The 15772-nt window shown below is 48.0% G+C and overlaps 2 protein-coding genes across 2 annotated transcripts in view; one reads left to right on the top strand and one right to left on the bottom strand.

The window, feature by feature from the left end:
- Positions 1-3817, top strand: part of NOC2L (NOC2 like nucleolar associated transcriptional repressor) — a 52768-nt gene extending 48951 nt beyond the window's left edge. Inside the window, exons 18-19 of the mRNA XM_056333046.1 lie at positions 645-776; positions 3375-3817. Of these exons, the coding sequence (XP_056189021.1) occupies positions 645-776; positions 3375-3520 (278 nt within the window). The 3' untranslated portion in view covers positions 3521-3817. The remainder of the gene's footprint in view (positions 1-644; positions 777-3374) is intronic.
- Positions 3818-4331: 514 nt separating this feature from the next.
- SAMD11 (sterile alpha motif domain containing 11) overlaps positions 4332-15772 on the bottom strand; it is a 158582-nt gene continuing 147141 nt past the window's right edge. The window contains 3 exon segments of the mRNA XM_056333045.1: positions 4332-7526; positions 10390-10500; positions 15344-15468. Coding sequence (XP_056189020.1) covers positions 7278-7526; positions 10390-10500; positions 15344-15468 — 485 coding nt within the window. The 3' untranslated portion in view covers positions 4332-7277.

Below are 15772 nucleotides of genomic sequence, written 5' to 3'. Positions count from 1 at the left end.
GTTGTGACTAACAGAGGGAATAAAGCTAAGAGAGGTTTACAAGGATACCCTGAACCAGAGAGTCTACCCCTGTGTTCAGTTATATATAACCATAGAGGGGTGGAGGTGGTATATGCAGGCACGATTTCTCAGTGGAACAAATCCTTCTCTGGTCTCAGCTTTGTGACTTACTCCTTCTGTTGGCTCATGTCTGTTTGTTAGGCCCATTTCTTCTCACTCTACTCTTCTGTCTGTCTTCCTCTCCTAGCTTTCATGTCTCTGAGCAGGGCAGGCAGTTAGGTTAGTGATGGACACTTGGGTGCCACAGCGCTGGTGCTCCATAAATACCAGGTAGCAGCAAGTCCTGGGCTTTAGCAGTAAAACCCTGCTATGGGCTTTTGAGGTGATTTCTGTGATTCTCTGCATCCTGGCCTTCCTAGCCTCTAGCAGGTACCTCTGAAATGAAATGCATCCTTCTCTGGACTTCTAGTGCACGGGGACATGGCTTTTGGAGAAATATGGTAAATTTCCCCTTTAGTGTGTATATGACTGTACTCCTGAGGATGAATGTTGGGATGGCAGTACTTTGCCCTTTACATCCTGCCTGCATGTATGCTTGTGTGCTGCTCTTTATGTTTCCATTTACACAGTAAAAATACTTGCAGGTAAAGCCAAAGCCAAGCAGGCATCAGATGACAGTTCAGAAGCAAGCAGCAAAGACTATGGTGAGGATGATGATGATGAAGAAGGAACATACGAAATCGAGGAGGACGAGGAAGAACTGGAAGACTCAGATGGTAAGTAGTGTGGTTAGGCAAAGGGGAAGGGAGTTACTGGCAGCACTGGTAACTGCTCCTTTGCATTCTGGGGGTTCCCCTGCAAAGGAACTGTCTCCTCTTTTCTTGCTGTGCTGCTGTTCTGAGCTGTGCAGTGTCAGGAGGGGCTTCTACACAGACACACAAACACCCTGCACAGGAAGACCCGGCAGTTCTGAGTTTATGCTGAGAAGAGAGCGAAAGGGTTAAGGTTTTGCAGGCCTTGCTCTAACGAGCCACCAGTCCTTTTCATCTTTTTTCACGGGCCTCCTGCAGAGAGGCTCAAACAAACTCTTGAAGTACAGCCCACCCCAACAGGGTACAGAAACCTTGCTTCAGGGCTCTCCTTGCTTCAGGGCTCTCCACAGGTTACACATGTGTGGGGGTGTGGAGGGTGCACTTCACTTCTCATCTGAGCAGTGCTGCAGTATGGGGCACTGTGCAGCAGTAACCCTTTAGTTGCTGCTTCTCAACAGGTCTTCCCAGGACAGGAGACCTTGTCCAAGTCCTGCACTCATCTGGGTTATTTGCCAGTGTACAGTCCCTGCTAGAACCACTGGCTTTGCTCTGTGCTTGGTCCTGATCGCTTCTGCCAGTTAGTAGCCACTGCCCAGAGACAGAATCAGTAAGAGTGGTGGGTGTCGGTGTGAGACGCCACCAGTTTAGCATGCTCCTAGCAGGCCAGAAGAACAGCTGTCTCGATGGCTACTGAGAAAGCTGCCAGCTCTGTCACCAGGGCTGTGCCAGAATGCCGAACCAGGCTTTGTTGCAGCTGAAGAGAGAGTATCTTTCTCTTCCGTCCACTGCACCGAGCCACAGCTAGAGAGCCTGCTCGGCACCCCCGCAGAGTGCAGCTAACCACACTCAGCTCAGTCTTGCCTGCGTCTGCCAAGTTGCTCTGCTAACGTAGCAGACGGAAGCTGGGCCTGCCAGGGGCTCTGGCTGCTGTGTTCATTTGCTGGGTTTTGTGTGCCACTTGCTTAGGCCTTTGTATTAGAGTGCCAAGCCTCTGCTCCTCGGCATGCCATTGGGTGTGATGTGTGGTTGTGGGGAACAGCCACAAAGCTCCTGTGTGCGGGCTTTCTTTACTAGTTTGGGGAACAGGGAGAGCAGGAAGGGGGAAAGAGTCCAAGTGAGAGCAAAATCTGAGTGATTTAGCATGGCAGATGGCTGCGGCTTGGCATGCACACCCAAACCTCGGCGCCGAGAATAGATGGGCATTTGATGCATGTTCTGACAACGCTGTAAAGGATAAAAGAGGGAGAGTTTTCCCTCTCTGCCTATTGGAGTACTCAGACAAGCTGAAGGAAAAGCACCCTTCCTTGGTGTCAGGGGGAGCAGGAACTCTGATCTTCCTTTCCTTCAGCCCTAATAGCAGCTTCCTTCACTTTGGGCTGTAGGAGCATGGTATAGAGCCAGCAGTCTCTTAAAGCCCAGATATGCTGGTGTAGCAGCAGTCACATTCAGGCCTGGGTGCTTCTGGCCTGTGGCACTTTTTCAGACATCAATCAGGCAGGGCAGAGAGGCAGATCCGCCCCTTCTAAGTCTTAAGCTGTGTGTGCTGAGTGTTCCTGTTGTGCTTTTTACCAAAACACCTGCACGCATGCAGTCTGGTTGGGTGATGGAATAGCAAGAGGCTTGTGTCTGTGACAAGCTTCCCACCCTCCAGCAGGTCAGTTAGGGCATGCACATGCTCTCAGTGCCCTGGAGAGGCACTTCTGTGGTCCTGATGCTCTTGTGTCACCAGCGTGGTTTTGAAGGATGGGAACTGCAGTGACCATCCAGCCCCTGATCTGGGGCAGGGGGATAGCTTTTTGTGCTTTTTGTACTTTTTGGCAAGGGAGCTGAATTAGCAGAGCCTGGAAGCTGATTCAGGAAGTGCTGAGCAGAGAGAGCAGAGCCACATCCCACAGCTGCTGCTGCCACCCTCCACAGCCGGTGAGAGGCTGTGGGAATAAGACCAGAGGTAGGAATTTGTGCTGAGCAGATGCTTTGCTCGTAGAGCCTAAGAGAGATGGTCTGCAGGGCTCTGTTTGGAAGCAAGGTGTAGGAAGCTCAAGCCACACTTCTGGAATGAAAAGGAAGGGCACTGGGAATGGGGACATGTACGGTCCCTAGAAACCAGTTCTCACTTGTGCTCCCCATTTAAAATACCATTCCAAAAAGGAGGGAGCATGGGGCTAGTTTTGCATTTGGGAGTCTGGCTGTTACCTATGATACCTTCTTTCTGTCAGCTCCTAGCGCCTAGCCTGACATCTCCAGTGAGGAAAACTAACCTGAACCGTGCAGGCTGAAGGTTTGGAGGCCTGTCTCATGCCCCCAGTTCTTCCTTTGTGTTTCTGCCTCAGTTAGGTCTCCTTTCCCAACAGTTAGTTTGGTCTCCTCTCCTATTGCCCCAAGTACTTCAGAGCCAGCGCTGTACTGAACACCCTGCAGCACTCTCCTACCACTATCTGGGAGCTGCAGTGGCGCCAATAATTAATGAGCGTCTGGGATTAATTAGCAATAAGTTGCCTTGACTCACCTCACTCTCACTCCCAGTAAAGCAGGATTTACACCTCTCACTCTTTCCACCCACAGAGGAAGAAAAGGAAGCCGCTCGGGTTTCCCAAGGGTCACACAAGCAGAGGAGCTGCACTCAGGGGCTGTCGCGATCTGAGCTCGAACAGCTAGCCCAAGGAGAAGAGGACATTGTGGAGGATTTAGCTTTCTCTGACGATGACTGAGCACCCTCACAGCCACAACCCCCCTCCAAGCTTATTCTTTACAAAGCTGCTGTGTATTGGATCACCCAGCCTTCAGCACCTGTAGCTGGTTCTCAAAGAGGTGGTAAGAGCTGGGGAGCATGGAGGGTGGGAGGCCAGCCCCAGGTGCCACCAAGGACTTTCTCAGTGACACAGCGGAGATGCTACTTGGACTTTCAAGCCTTTTCTACCAGCCATGTTTTTGGTAACAGTAAAATTGTGGTCACATCAAGGCCAGTAAAACTGCTCATCATAGATAATAAAAAAGCCCTTACTGAAGTCTGCCGCTTGAAATAGCATAGGGTTCAGTTTCAGCTCCTGCTGGAGCATGAGTGAGCTGACCAAGGGAAGGACAAGTTCTTTTGTCTAAAGGTCCTCCTGTCTGTTCAGCCAACCACCTGTGTCACCTCGTATTTGCTCTGGGGCCCTCACTAAACCCTCCCTGTTGCCAAGAAGTGCTTAAGGATTGCATGGAGTGTTTTGCAAAGCCTTCATCAGTAACATCAGAAGCAGCTCAGTCAGTTCAATCAAGCTAGCTGTAAGTATGCTAAAGAAGTTAACTTTACTTAAAGCGCCTTAGGATACGGAGGAGGGTGGGCACAGAGATGGGAGGTTGTGCAGGCGGGAAGGAATAAGAAGAGGCAAAATAATAATGCAGGAAACATACTTTCATTTTGTGATGGCTGTTGGATTTGCCTGGGATGCATTTGCTTAGCAAAAACAATGGACAAGTCTGAGCCTGTGTTTTGTAAACAGATATATTGTTATCCACAGTGACATAAAATCACCTCCTTCTAAGGCGGTCCTAGCTGCTGATGCTGGTGGTGAACACGGTTTTGTTCCGAGTCCTGAAAACAGTAGTGATGATTGCAGGCTGTCTTGGGCACCCAGCCTTTCTTTATGACCTCAAAGCCAACTACTGCATCACCTGGGCAGCTTCTAGATGCAGCTCATTACATGTCTTCCTGTAGGAGTGGTGCTTGTGGGAGAACATTGTGTAGCTCAAGGTGGGTAAATGCAATTTGTGATCTGCTGGGAAAATATAAACAGCTTATCTCTTGTTAGTTTGCAGGACTGGCAGCTGGGAAACAAATTTATTTGGAAAATAAACTGGCAATAGAGGGTATTTGCTGTTAAGTATTCTTAGGGCGTATTTGACAGAGTCACTCCTGAAAATTAACTGTGCCTTTTGAGAGCATTGTTATTTGTTAATGCAGATTTTTAGAAAAGAAGATAGGGGGCCAAGACTAAATAAAATTTTTATTCTTTGCCATCATTCAGTCAGGTCAATAGCTGTCTGTAAGCACTAGGGGTGGCCAAGCCACCTGCACAGACACAGCCATCTCTGCTTTCTGCACTGCCTACATGCTCCCCTCCAGGCATCTTTACTCCTGCGCACCACAAGAGGAAAAGATGCTTTTTTAAAAAACATGTAAAAAGAACAACTTTTCCTTTTTTTCTTAAGTTCTGTTTTCATAGATTCAGAAGAACCACAGCTCAAAAACATTGCCTTATTGCAGATGAAAACCCAAACTTACTAATGTGTACTATAGCCTGACTAGTGGTCTCCCTTACCCACATGTGTAAGCGGTAACAACTTGGTGTATGTAAAGAGGTAATTAGGCTCTTCCTGTCCTACACTGAGTGCTGCTCCTTTCCCGCTTCCAGACATCGTTACCACACGGGTAATTACTGCTGTAGTACAGTGTTCATACAGCTTCATTCAGAGTTTTGGAGCTTAGCGGCAGGAATAGGGTTGGCGAGGGCTTCTTTCTGCAGTTACAGTAATTACTAGACCTGCCCTTCCTAGACATGCACCCAGATACCCTTTTTCCTGTAAGGGGGAGGAAGTAACCTCAGAAATTAGTAATTTGGGTTTTATTATGGACATCACGATTATCATCATTATTATTATCATTTATAGCCCACTCTGAGGAGGCCAATGCACCAGCTGCTTCATTAGGGGTTTGGGCACGCTCAAGGCTGAGGTTCCCTACAGCTGGTAAAGGCAATTACAAAAGGGAGCCTGGGATATGACTGCAGAGATGACTTGTAAGGCCCCAACTGTAAGAAAAAGGTTTTAACTTACCTTTTTTTCCAAAAGAGAAAGGAGTTGCTTTTCCTCCTTTCTCTAACATAGCTGGGCAAGATGCTCTCTGCCTTTTGGCAGCTGTGAACCAACCCTCAGATCGGTTTTTAGGCCAAAAATGTAGTAGCGCTAACACACACAGAGTTACTAACACCAGCGGTAAGGCATATGGCCCCAGTGTACACAGTGAAAGAAAGGAGACATTGCGTAAAGCAATCACTTGCAAGGAGCTCAGGAAGCTAGGTACCATTTGTAAATTAAGTGTTTTTCTTTTTTATTTAAATTGATTGCTGGAAAGCATTTTTATCGTGATGTGATGGATAATGACGTTTGTTGTTTTTTTTTTACAATATAAAGAAGCTAATGTACCACCAAGCTATTTTGTAAGAAAAACGGTAGCACGTGCAATGTTTAAACAAAAAAAAAAAAAGGGGGGGGGAGAGAGAGAACAGTACCACATGTGCTTGTTGTTCACAACTGTACAAGTCACAGGAGGTCACCCCCAGGAGTTACCATCTCATTCACAGTAGTAAAAACTCTATCCATTGTTTTTAGCCTGAATCCCCCAACATCCCTCCCCCTCCTCAGGGAACGCACAGGTATCTGTCTCATGGTCCACAGCAGGCCAGAATGTGCAACTACATCCACCTCTGTAACAAGGCTTTAAAAAGAACAAAACCAACCCTACAAACAAAAAAAACCCACCCCAAATGTATAAATGAGTCTGTTGTACACGTGAAGGAGGGAGGGGGCCACACCGGAGTGAGGGCTGTGACCCTTCATCCCACCAAAGCACACACTTTTTTCTTCTTTTTAAAACAAAACATCTAATAGGAAAAAAGCCCCACCTCTGCAGGGCTGGAGCACAGGCAGAGTCCATTCTCTGTGTGTGCTGACAGGGACAACGTGCCAGGGGAGAGGGCATGCCCTAGCCTGCGGGACAGCACTGAGCCGCCTGTGCCGTACCATCCACACTGAAGTAAACATGGACCGGAACTTGCCTTTTTTTTTTTTTCTTTTTTTTTTTCCCTTTTTTTTTTTTTTCTTCTTTTTGTCTGTCTTTGGTATTGTTTTAGAAGTTGCTAGAGATGCATAGACACCTGAATGAGGAACTGAGTACCATTTCCAGGGAGGAGGAGATAGCTGGGAAGGTGGTTGGTTTCATTTTTGATGGGTTTTTTTGCTCAGGGGTGCTGAGTACCATTGGGAGGAGCAGTGCCCATTCCCCTTGCCTGCTTGGAGTCATACCCAGAAGTTCCTGAAAGCCATGTTTCTTTGAAGGCAAAGAAAAACGTTCATTCCCTGTCCATGGCTCTCCATCTCAGACTGGTGAGCGAGAAGGGGTGTGAAAGGGAATGGGAACGCTGCTGCCATCCTCTAGAAACATTTTCTTTCTCTTCACTTGCCTTGTCTCAGTACATCTTTGGATAGTTTTCTTTCCTTCCCTTTTTACAGTTTTTAGGACTTTTGTTTGATTTTCTTCTTTCTTTAAACAAAAAAACATACGCATCCAAAAAAATTAAAAACCTCCCTTCCTCACTCCTGTGTCTCACACTGCTGAGGGAGGCTCTCCTGGTCTCTCAAAATGCATTACCTTCAGTTTGTTCAACTGAATCTCAGTTCCAGAAGCAGTCAAGAGCTGTCCTGCAGTTAAGATGGAGGTTTTGTGGTGTCATTGATCCCAGCAATGATGGAGGGGTTTCCATTTTCCTGCTTTGGTGAGACACGGCTGGCGGAGGGCAGGCCACTGCTGAAGGGGGAGGCCACGCTGCCGGTGGAGGATGGCCGGAGATCAGCTGGGGGCAGGTCCCGCTCCGGTGGCCGTAAACCAGGAGGTTGCAGTGGGAAAGCCATGGGGAAGCCTGCCATGTACAGAACTCTGCCCACTCTCTTGGCAACCTATTAAAAAAAAAAAAAAAAAAAAGAAAAGAAAAGAAATAAATGCGGGGGGGGACAAGCAAAAAGGGATGACAATGTGCACAAACTGTCTTCAGAAACCCACAGAGGCTGCATTTTCATGCAGCAAGCCCAGGTTCTGTACTCCAAAGTGAACTGCAGATGGAAGAGCTAGGTTACATCATTTGAATGAAGAGCTACCATTCCCAATCTACAAAAAAAGCCCCAAAACAACCCTTAGTGGTGACTTAACAGAGAAGACCAGGGATGGTTTCCTCCTCTCTCTTTTTTTCTAAAGGACTCTGTGTCCTACAGTAGTGCTCCCCAGCTCTGTTTCACAGGGCGCTTTGGTGCCATGCACCAAAGTACTGCTGGAGCTACAGGGTCTACCCTATAGATCATGTCTCAGGCTAAAGATGTGCTGGGACTTGCAGTGCAGGCCCTTTTCCTGTGACGTGTTTTGCATATGTCCGTGTTCTTTGGCTAGAATGAGACTGAAGGTATTGCTGAGGTGAGGGCTGAAAGGGTGTGCAATCTAAAGCTGAACCAAGTCCAGCCTCTGATCTGAAATAATTGGATCTCACCGTCTCATCAGGGGACTATGGAAACTTGCAGCCTGTTTCCCCGGCTAGATAAGGCTGCATGCACAACTGTGACAGTGCTCTTCATCTTTCATGGAGCCCAGCTCACCCCTGTTGTGAGTGATACACAGTGGTGGTAAGCAGCAGTTCCTAGGCATCTCTGCGACACGAGGCATTGGGAGCACACCTGGCTGTAGCTGCCTTCAGGTGAAGGTGCATCAGGTGAAGAGGGTTGACCAATTCCTACCATGTCTGTTGTTAACAGGCACCACTGGATGGGCAATTTGATGCAACACTTCTGCTCTCCCTTCGCTAACCCAGCCCAGGGTGCTGGACTGGCGGACGGTACACAATGTCCACATCTGAAGAGCTGGAATTGCTCTTAAGAGGGGAGACAAGGGGGGCTGGGGCAACAGGGTGGGGGAGAAAAAAACAATCTGGCTACAGGGTGGCTGCTGTTAACTGCAAAGGAAGCTATAAGCCTGAAGCCTCTCCCTTCTGCAGTACTGAAGAAAACTCCTGAAGCAGTTCTCGCCTCCCAGCAAGGGCCAAAGGCCCCACAACTTTCCAGCACCTACACAGCTGTTTCACATTTAAGCTTAAAGAGAAACACAGGCTTGTGTTCAAACCAGACAACTGCAGCATTATTCAGTTAGCAACATCAGGACTTTGCTCCCCACTTACTCCCCCCCAACCATGCCTTATACTAGAACTTTAAACACTATTGATTAAATTGAAGCAGGGTTTTTCTAGTTTCAGCCCATATCCCATATTCCCCCTGCCAAATCCAATCTCAGAATGTCTGTGAGCTATTTGGGGTTCTCTGTTTTTTAAGAAATATACGAGTTTTATTTCCTACTGAATTGACCCACAGGGAACAGTTGCCCACAGAACCTTTTTATTAGCCCCCTCATAAACAGTGAGGGCTGTAGGGAAAGCAGTAAAGTTGCTCTTATTGTTTTAACATAATGTAACAAATGTATAGCTTGTGGGTTAGGGAGGCTATGCCAGAATAGTGGCTGTCTGTGCAACCCATGTATGTGCACACGCACATGCACATTACTGTCCTAACTATTTGCGTGACATAATACCCTAGGGAATATAATAGAACAGCCTGTTCTTGACATGTGTCAGAAGCTATTTTCCGATTGTTAAATGGATAAAGAAGAAGCTAGTGGAGATGTTCTTCTAGATTGGAGTCCAACCCAGAGGAAGTGGAGGCAACTCAAATGGAAGTTGCCATGACTGCTGGTGAATAGCGAAGCAATTTTACGAAAGCAGCCCTCTACAAGCAGGGACTTGGGAGCCAAGTCATAGAGGGAGGGGGCTGGGGGGAAGGTATTTTAAGAAGAACCACCATCGCTATAAGGGCACAACAGCAAACTAGTCTGTTGAGGATGAAATGCAGCTCCCTAAAAGAGAGAACTTGAGTAACTCGACAGAGGCAAGTATAATTTATACTTCCAGTGTATCAAAATACAAGCAAATAGCACAAGCTGGAGGGTGGGGTGGGGGAAGTGGTGCAGCGTGGGAGGGGGGTGGCATGGCCCATCAGCAAGACCGGTAAGCTATGACTAGCAAGAGGTAAAAATGTTACAGAAGTCTATTACTAGCACAACAGAGAAGGGAAAGAACTGGTCCATTACTCACTGGGGAGGGAAAGTAATCAACAGATGATGCTGAGACATGTTAAATGCATTTGTGCTTCAAGCCTCGCTAAAAAGGAGAAGCACCAAGAGCCACCTAGTTATGAGGAAAACGAGCAGCAAAAGGCCTTGCGTCCAGTCTAGAGAAAAAAAAGAGACAGCAGGTTCCTGAGATGGCTTTACCCAGTCTCTAGGTACTTCAGGGTAACTACTTTCAGGTTCAACTGATTTTAAACAATCTACCTTGCCTCAGAGTTTACAGCTTTTCTCCCTTCCTGGCCGGTATTTGTGGGAGCAGCCTGTGTCTTTTCTGGCAGGAGCTGGTCCATTTTAGGAGATGCCCACTGCATCCCTGTTACTCCCTCCCACCACTTATTCTGAACTGTTCGCTTCTGCCCCGGGCACTGAATACCACCTGTGTTTTCTTCCTGAAACAGTTGTTTGACTGGCTCCAGGTGAGGATATGGAACATTCTGGAGGACACATCAAGCTTTCTTGAAACCATAATTACAAATAAATAACTGAACAGTTACTGCTTAATAAACTATATTCAATAGACTTAGGTCTCTTGACAGCCCTATTCCGACTAGGGACAACTTTAAAGCGCACCACTTACTGCTACATAGCCCATTTTCCTACCTGTGACCTTATCTTCAGTGCAGGTCCGAGTTTGAGCCCCATATTGTTCAGCAAGTGCTCTTCCGTTAGGAGGGGCAGGGTCTCACCATCAATGGCCTGCTCTCGGAATACCTGGAAGAAACCAGAACACAGGTCCAGGCTTAGAAATGACAGTGACTTATCTGATGCGCTTGCCTTGCCGTTGCACAGAAGGGTGCTGTAGAAGAGGTAGCTTCTAAGAGCCTCGGTGGTGAAGCAGGCCCCTGTTAATATGACAGGTATATACAATCCTGTATGCACAGCTAGGAGCCAACAAGTAAAAGGAAACACGTGAGAAGGTGAAATTAGGGCTGGTTGGGCCAATTTAGATAAAGCATTACTTTTTTTTTTTTTTTTTTAATGCTGGGATGGGACATGAAATTTTTTCTCTGGGGAACATCCCCAGGTTTAGCAACCAAAGCAGCTGACCTAAGCGCAACATTATGAGTAAGCCCAGCTGACAGCATACGACAGCAGACTTGAGAAAGAAGAATGACATGCCCAGAGGTCCTACCCCAACTACCTAAAGGGCAGAAGACATAGGAGAAAAGGTAAGAATCTAAATTTTGGCAAATCCTAGTCACTCACGCTTGTGTGAATATTTGGAAAAAGTTGACCCAGTAGACTCCAAAAGTATTTGCAGTCTTCAGTGAGGCATATGCAACTGAGAAGGAACTTGCTTGTTCATGCATTTCCTTCTCCAAGCTGCTAATTTCCAAAAGAGTCTCCAGGCAAAATACATAAACAGATCTGTGAGGCACATCTGCAGGTTACCCGATTCATGTGCAACACTGTTTTACACTTTTTTTTTTTATCTCCTCCTTTGCCTGTGATATATTGCAACTATGCCTAGGACATGCAAGCAGGCAGGAGAATGCAGTCAGCCGTGCTGTTTGGCAGTGGCTCTCGATACCCAGACCGGTATCCCAGACTCTGATTCCACCTGGGATCAGAGAAGATGAGCCCTCCTGTTTCAGCACTGGGCCCTTTCTTTTTCCTCAACACTTCTAGCAGCATAGACTAATAAATATTGCAGTACCACTGTACTGAGGCAGCCGAGCGGTACCACTAAACGTGGCATGAGCCTACTGAGCCAGCCGCGCTGGCCCTTCAGCCAGTGTCCATCAACAATACAGCAAGACTCTTGCCTCTTCTCCTGGTTAGCTGCGTGAGGCAGACCCTGGACATGTGCATAGGTTTAATCACAGAAATGACAGCAGGGCTAGCACAGCCTTGTAAAATGGCAGTTTCATATGAATGCATTCTAATACCCCCAGCCATGCAAAACTGTACCATTTTAACACATTCTTAGGGACAGGCAAAAATACTTTTTTTGCCTCTCTTTCAAATGACAGGGTCATACAAAGGTTTTCCACCTCATGTACTATATTATAAAGGTTAAGGTCTGGATACGTGGTCTTACTGCTCCATTCTTCATATATAGAGCAGGGCTGCAGTTACACCAGCTTCCCCTGGGTGTTTATTCTGGATGTAAAGGCTTAATACTTCAAGAGTAAACTGCCATCGCTTGGTAATTTAGCCAGCAGGTTCCCTTTGGTTCTGCGAGATGTCAGTCAGATGCTGGTTTTCTCTTACTAAACCACACCTCCGCTCCACAGCTTTTTTTCCCCACCCCAGCTCATGCTGGATGCTTGCCCAAATGAACTGTCTGTGGGGCCTGATCCTGCTGTCTCTCTCCATGCATGGCTTATGCATAGCATTATTATTACTAAACACTATGGCAAGGGAGGGTGTTTCAATTTACTCTAATGGCTGCTTCTTCAGCAGCCAACCGTAGCCCAGAGCCATCCCTTTGGAGAGTGGCAGTGGCTGTTACAGCCAAGGCAGCTGAGCTGTTGCAAGTGGTTTTTATTGCTGGACTCCACAAGCAAAGCTGCCCGTGACTGCAGCACGTGTATCTGCTTTTTGACCTAGCAAAACTTACTATACTGATTTCTTTTCCTTCCTCTGAAGCCAGTGTGGCTGGGAGCCAAAAGCTTCCTTTCGCTCTGCACTAAAACTCTCCACAAAAAGCCTTAACTTGAGAAAAGCATCCCCCTTGGGTGTCCCACAGGTCTTGATCCGCTGCAGAGACAAAGCTGAATATTGTCAAGGGCTGAAATCAGGCATGGCAACTTTTGTGTTTGCTGAAATTTTCTTGTTTGTCTGCAACATGTTTCTAAATGCACAGCATACCACCAAACTCTTGCTGGGTTTTCCTGGCAGGAGAGGCCTGCAGACCAGTGCCAGACCTCCCCGGCAGCTGTGGTTTTGGAGAAGAGAACACAGACAGCTCTGCAGTTTAGAGCCATGGAGCTGGGTCACCCTTGAACACTGGCATTTTCACATAGTAAAAAACCTGTTAAGCATATAACCCTAGAGCATAAAAACGCATCATCCCTTAAGCCATGCACCCCCTACATAATGCAACATAGCAAGGCCACGACAGGAGGCTGTTTACAGCAGCTCCCCTTATCGTAAAACATTTTGTTTGCAATGCACTGAGAAGATTGCTGAACCTTTGTCTCAGCGAGCTATTGATTTCTTCCCCACTGGTATACCAGGAGCTGGCATGGAAGGTGTAAATGGATGATCCCTCTGCAAGGTGGTTGTGTTAAAGATTTCTGCACATTTCCTACAGGCCTAATTCAGAAGCTTCCAGGCAACTCTGAATTTCATTCCCCAGTGCAGGAATGCAGATAAACTGCAATACCACCAGTGCGAGAGCACGCTATCTGGGGTGGGGGGTAATAAGGAATGCGAGTAGCTGTATATTTTGGCTTCAGAGCCTTTTGCTTGAGCTCTCTTCAACACACACTGCAACCCACATGTACTCTCCTGAACCCACCACCCATCCCCTTATCATCCTCACTAAGCCCAGCTCCTGAACCAGCTTCTACACCTGCAGACCTGCTGCTTCTTGTTCCTGTAAACACCCATCCATCCACCATCATTTTTTAAGCAGTCCTTTCCCTCCCTCTCTGCATCATCAGAAACTGACCCATCTCTCTTCCACACACCCAGTCAGCCTGATCCGCTCCCAAGCACATGCGAAATCTCTGTCATTCCTCTTGGGGAATGTTACATGTACCCCATCCCCATAACAAGCATTCACTCTCCTAAACAGTGCCTCTCGCGTGCAGGCACAGCTGCTTGCTCCAAAGCACACCGGTTTTACAGGTGGTTTTATCAAAGCATGTTGTGATGGGATTAGCATCATGGTTAGGGGGCAAGGAAGGACAGACTTTAGATTGAAAACACATTATATCCCATCACCTGAGCAGGAAAGGGGAGGTGTAGGGCAATTCCAGGTTTCCACTTGCCCATCCCCTCCGGAGGGATGCAAAAGCACACACATTTCCCCATAGCACGCTACCAAATCAGCATAACCTAAAGGGAATTACTTCCCAAGGGCCAGGTAAGCACACTGCTCTCCTAACAGGTGGTTCCAGCAGAGGCAGGAGTGCTGAGCTTCACCTTCCCAAACAGCTGGGAGCAGGGTGTAAGTTCTGGGAGAGGACACTTGCCTAACACAACTAGTAGAGGGAAAGACAGCAAGGGCCAAAGGGGAGGAGGTGGCAGAGTTTTAGAAATCAGATTTCAGCCAGCCTGGATGTCAAAGCACAGCTTTGCACTCCTTAGCTGTCCATCAGGGAGTCTCCTCTCTTGAAGTGGCATCTTTGGAAAGCTTGACTCCTGCTCTCCTTCCTTGCAAGACCTTGTCAGCCTAGGATGTCTCTCCGCTGAAAGGCTGGATTGCTCTGAACTTTGGCCCTTTGCCTCTCTATCTCTGCTACTTTCAGTCCCTCCCTTCTAAGCACACTAGAGCCCCTTTACAAGGGTGTCCCAGACAGCTCAGGAATCTGTGCCTTCGTAGTTGGCGCATTCTCTTAATGGGGCATTTATAATGGACTCTAGAAGATGCAGAAGCAAAAAACACAGGGTTGTTTTTTGTACTGCACCTCATGATCTCACACTGAGCAGGCTTTATGAAGCCCCCATTACTGATGGACGTTTCAACTCTGCTATAATGAGCTTAAAAATCACAAGTCACTATCGCTCTACAGCAGGGGTCCTCAAACTTTTTAACCAGGGGGCCGGCACGCGGATGCAGTGGCAGGCCGTCATCTGCGGCTGCTTGGTTTCCACCCCAGCCCCCGGCGGGGGGGGGTGTCTGTAAATACCGAGGGCGGATTGAGGACCCTGGGGGGCCGTATCCGGCCCACGGGCCGTAGTTTGAGGACCCCTGCTCTACAGTGTAAGCATGGAGGTTACTTTGACACTTGTGCAGCCAGGGTCTCTCGCAACCCCCCTCTGTCCCCACAGCGCTCTGTGTGCAGCAAGAGAACGCAGCACCTTCTGCCAGGCTGGCTGGTACCACAAGCTGCCCACCCCGATGCAGGGACTATGTGACAGCCCGTCCCTCGGTACAGCCACTCCACACAAAGCCACCACTATGCCCACCTCTGCCACAGAACACAGGACAGCTTCTAAAAGCATGAGCTGGACAGGGAGAGACAGTGACACTAAGTCACTAACCACGATCAACCCTGCCACTCGAATGCTCACTCCTGACTTTGCCCCTGCTCCTATCCTCTCCTGCTGTACTCGCTGCTTATTGCCGTCCATCCGCGACGCCCATCACACACCTTCTCAGGGTCTTTGCTGGCAGCAAGTAGCTATTTAGCAATCCAGGAGAAAAAAAAACAAAAAGCCCCTGCAGGGCTCTAAGATACACCTTTGGTTTATATTGCGGTGGGCTGGGCAGTCCTGGGTTAACGGCTGGACTTGGTGACCTTAAAGATCTTTTCCAACCTAAATGATTCTCCTGGGAGGGACACTGCAAGTCAAATAGGCACAGACAGGAGGGAGAGAACAGGGGCTCGCAGGGAGGATGCTCCTCCCATGATGTTCTTGAGGCTGTTAAGAGATTTACCTGAGTGTACTCGGTGCAGCCAGACAAGCTGGACACAAAGCTGCATACATCCTCCACCGTCCATTTGCTGATGTCTTCCAGCGCAGGGCTTTCCTCACCATCCAGAAACAGACCTCCCATGGTGCCTGGATTGTTTGGAGTTGGGGGAGGGTAAGAAGCAGGGGAGGAGAAAGAAACATAAATCATTAAAATCCCACACAGACAACAACTAGCCTGCAATCTGAATATTTTTCTCTAGCCACACATTCATCTTTAATGACCTGTCAATTAAAGCACTGGGCAGGGTCAATTCATAGGCCTCTTCCTCCTGGAGGTCCCCAGCTTAGAAAGGGGGGCAGGGGAAAGGAAAAATCCTAGCTAATGCATTTCATGTGTTTAACGTTCTTCAGCTGTGGGGAAGAAATTGGGGGAGGGGAGAGAAAAGAAAAA

This window comes from Falco biarmicus, chromosome 3, assembly GCF_023638135.1.
Source record: "Falco biarmicus isolate bFalBia1 chromosome 3, bFalBia1.pri, whole genome shotgun sequence".
Taxonomy (NCBI): Eukaryota; Metazoa; Chordata; class Aves; order Falconiformes; family Falconidae; genus Falco; species Falco biarmicus.
The sequence above is the reverse complement of the archived record's forward strand: the minus strand, read 5'-3'. Positions and strand labels throughout refer to the sequence as shown.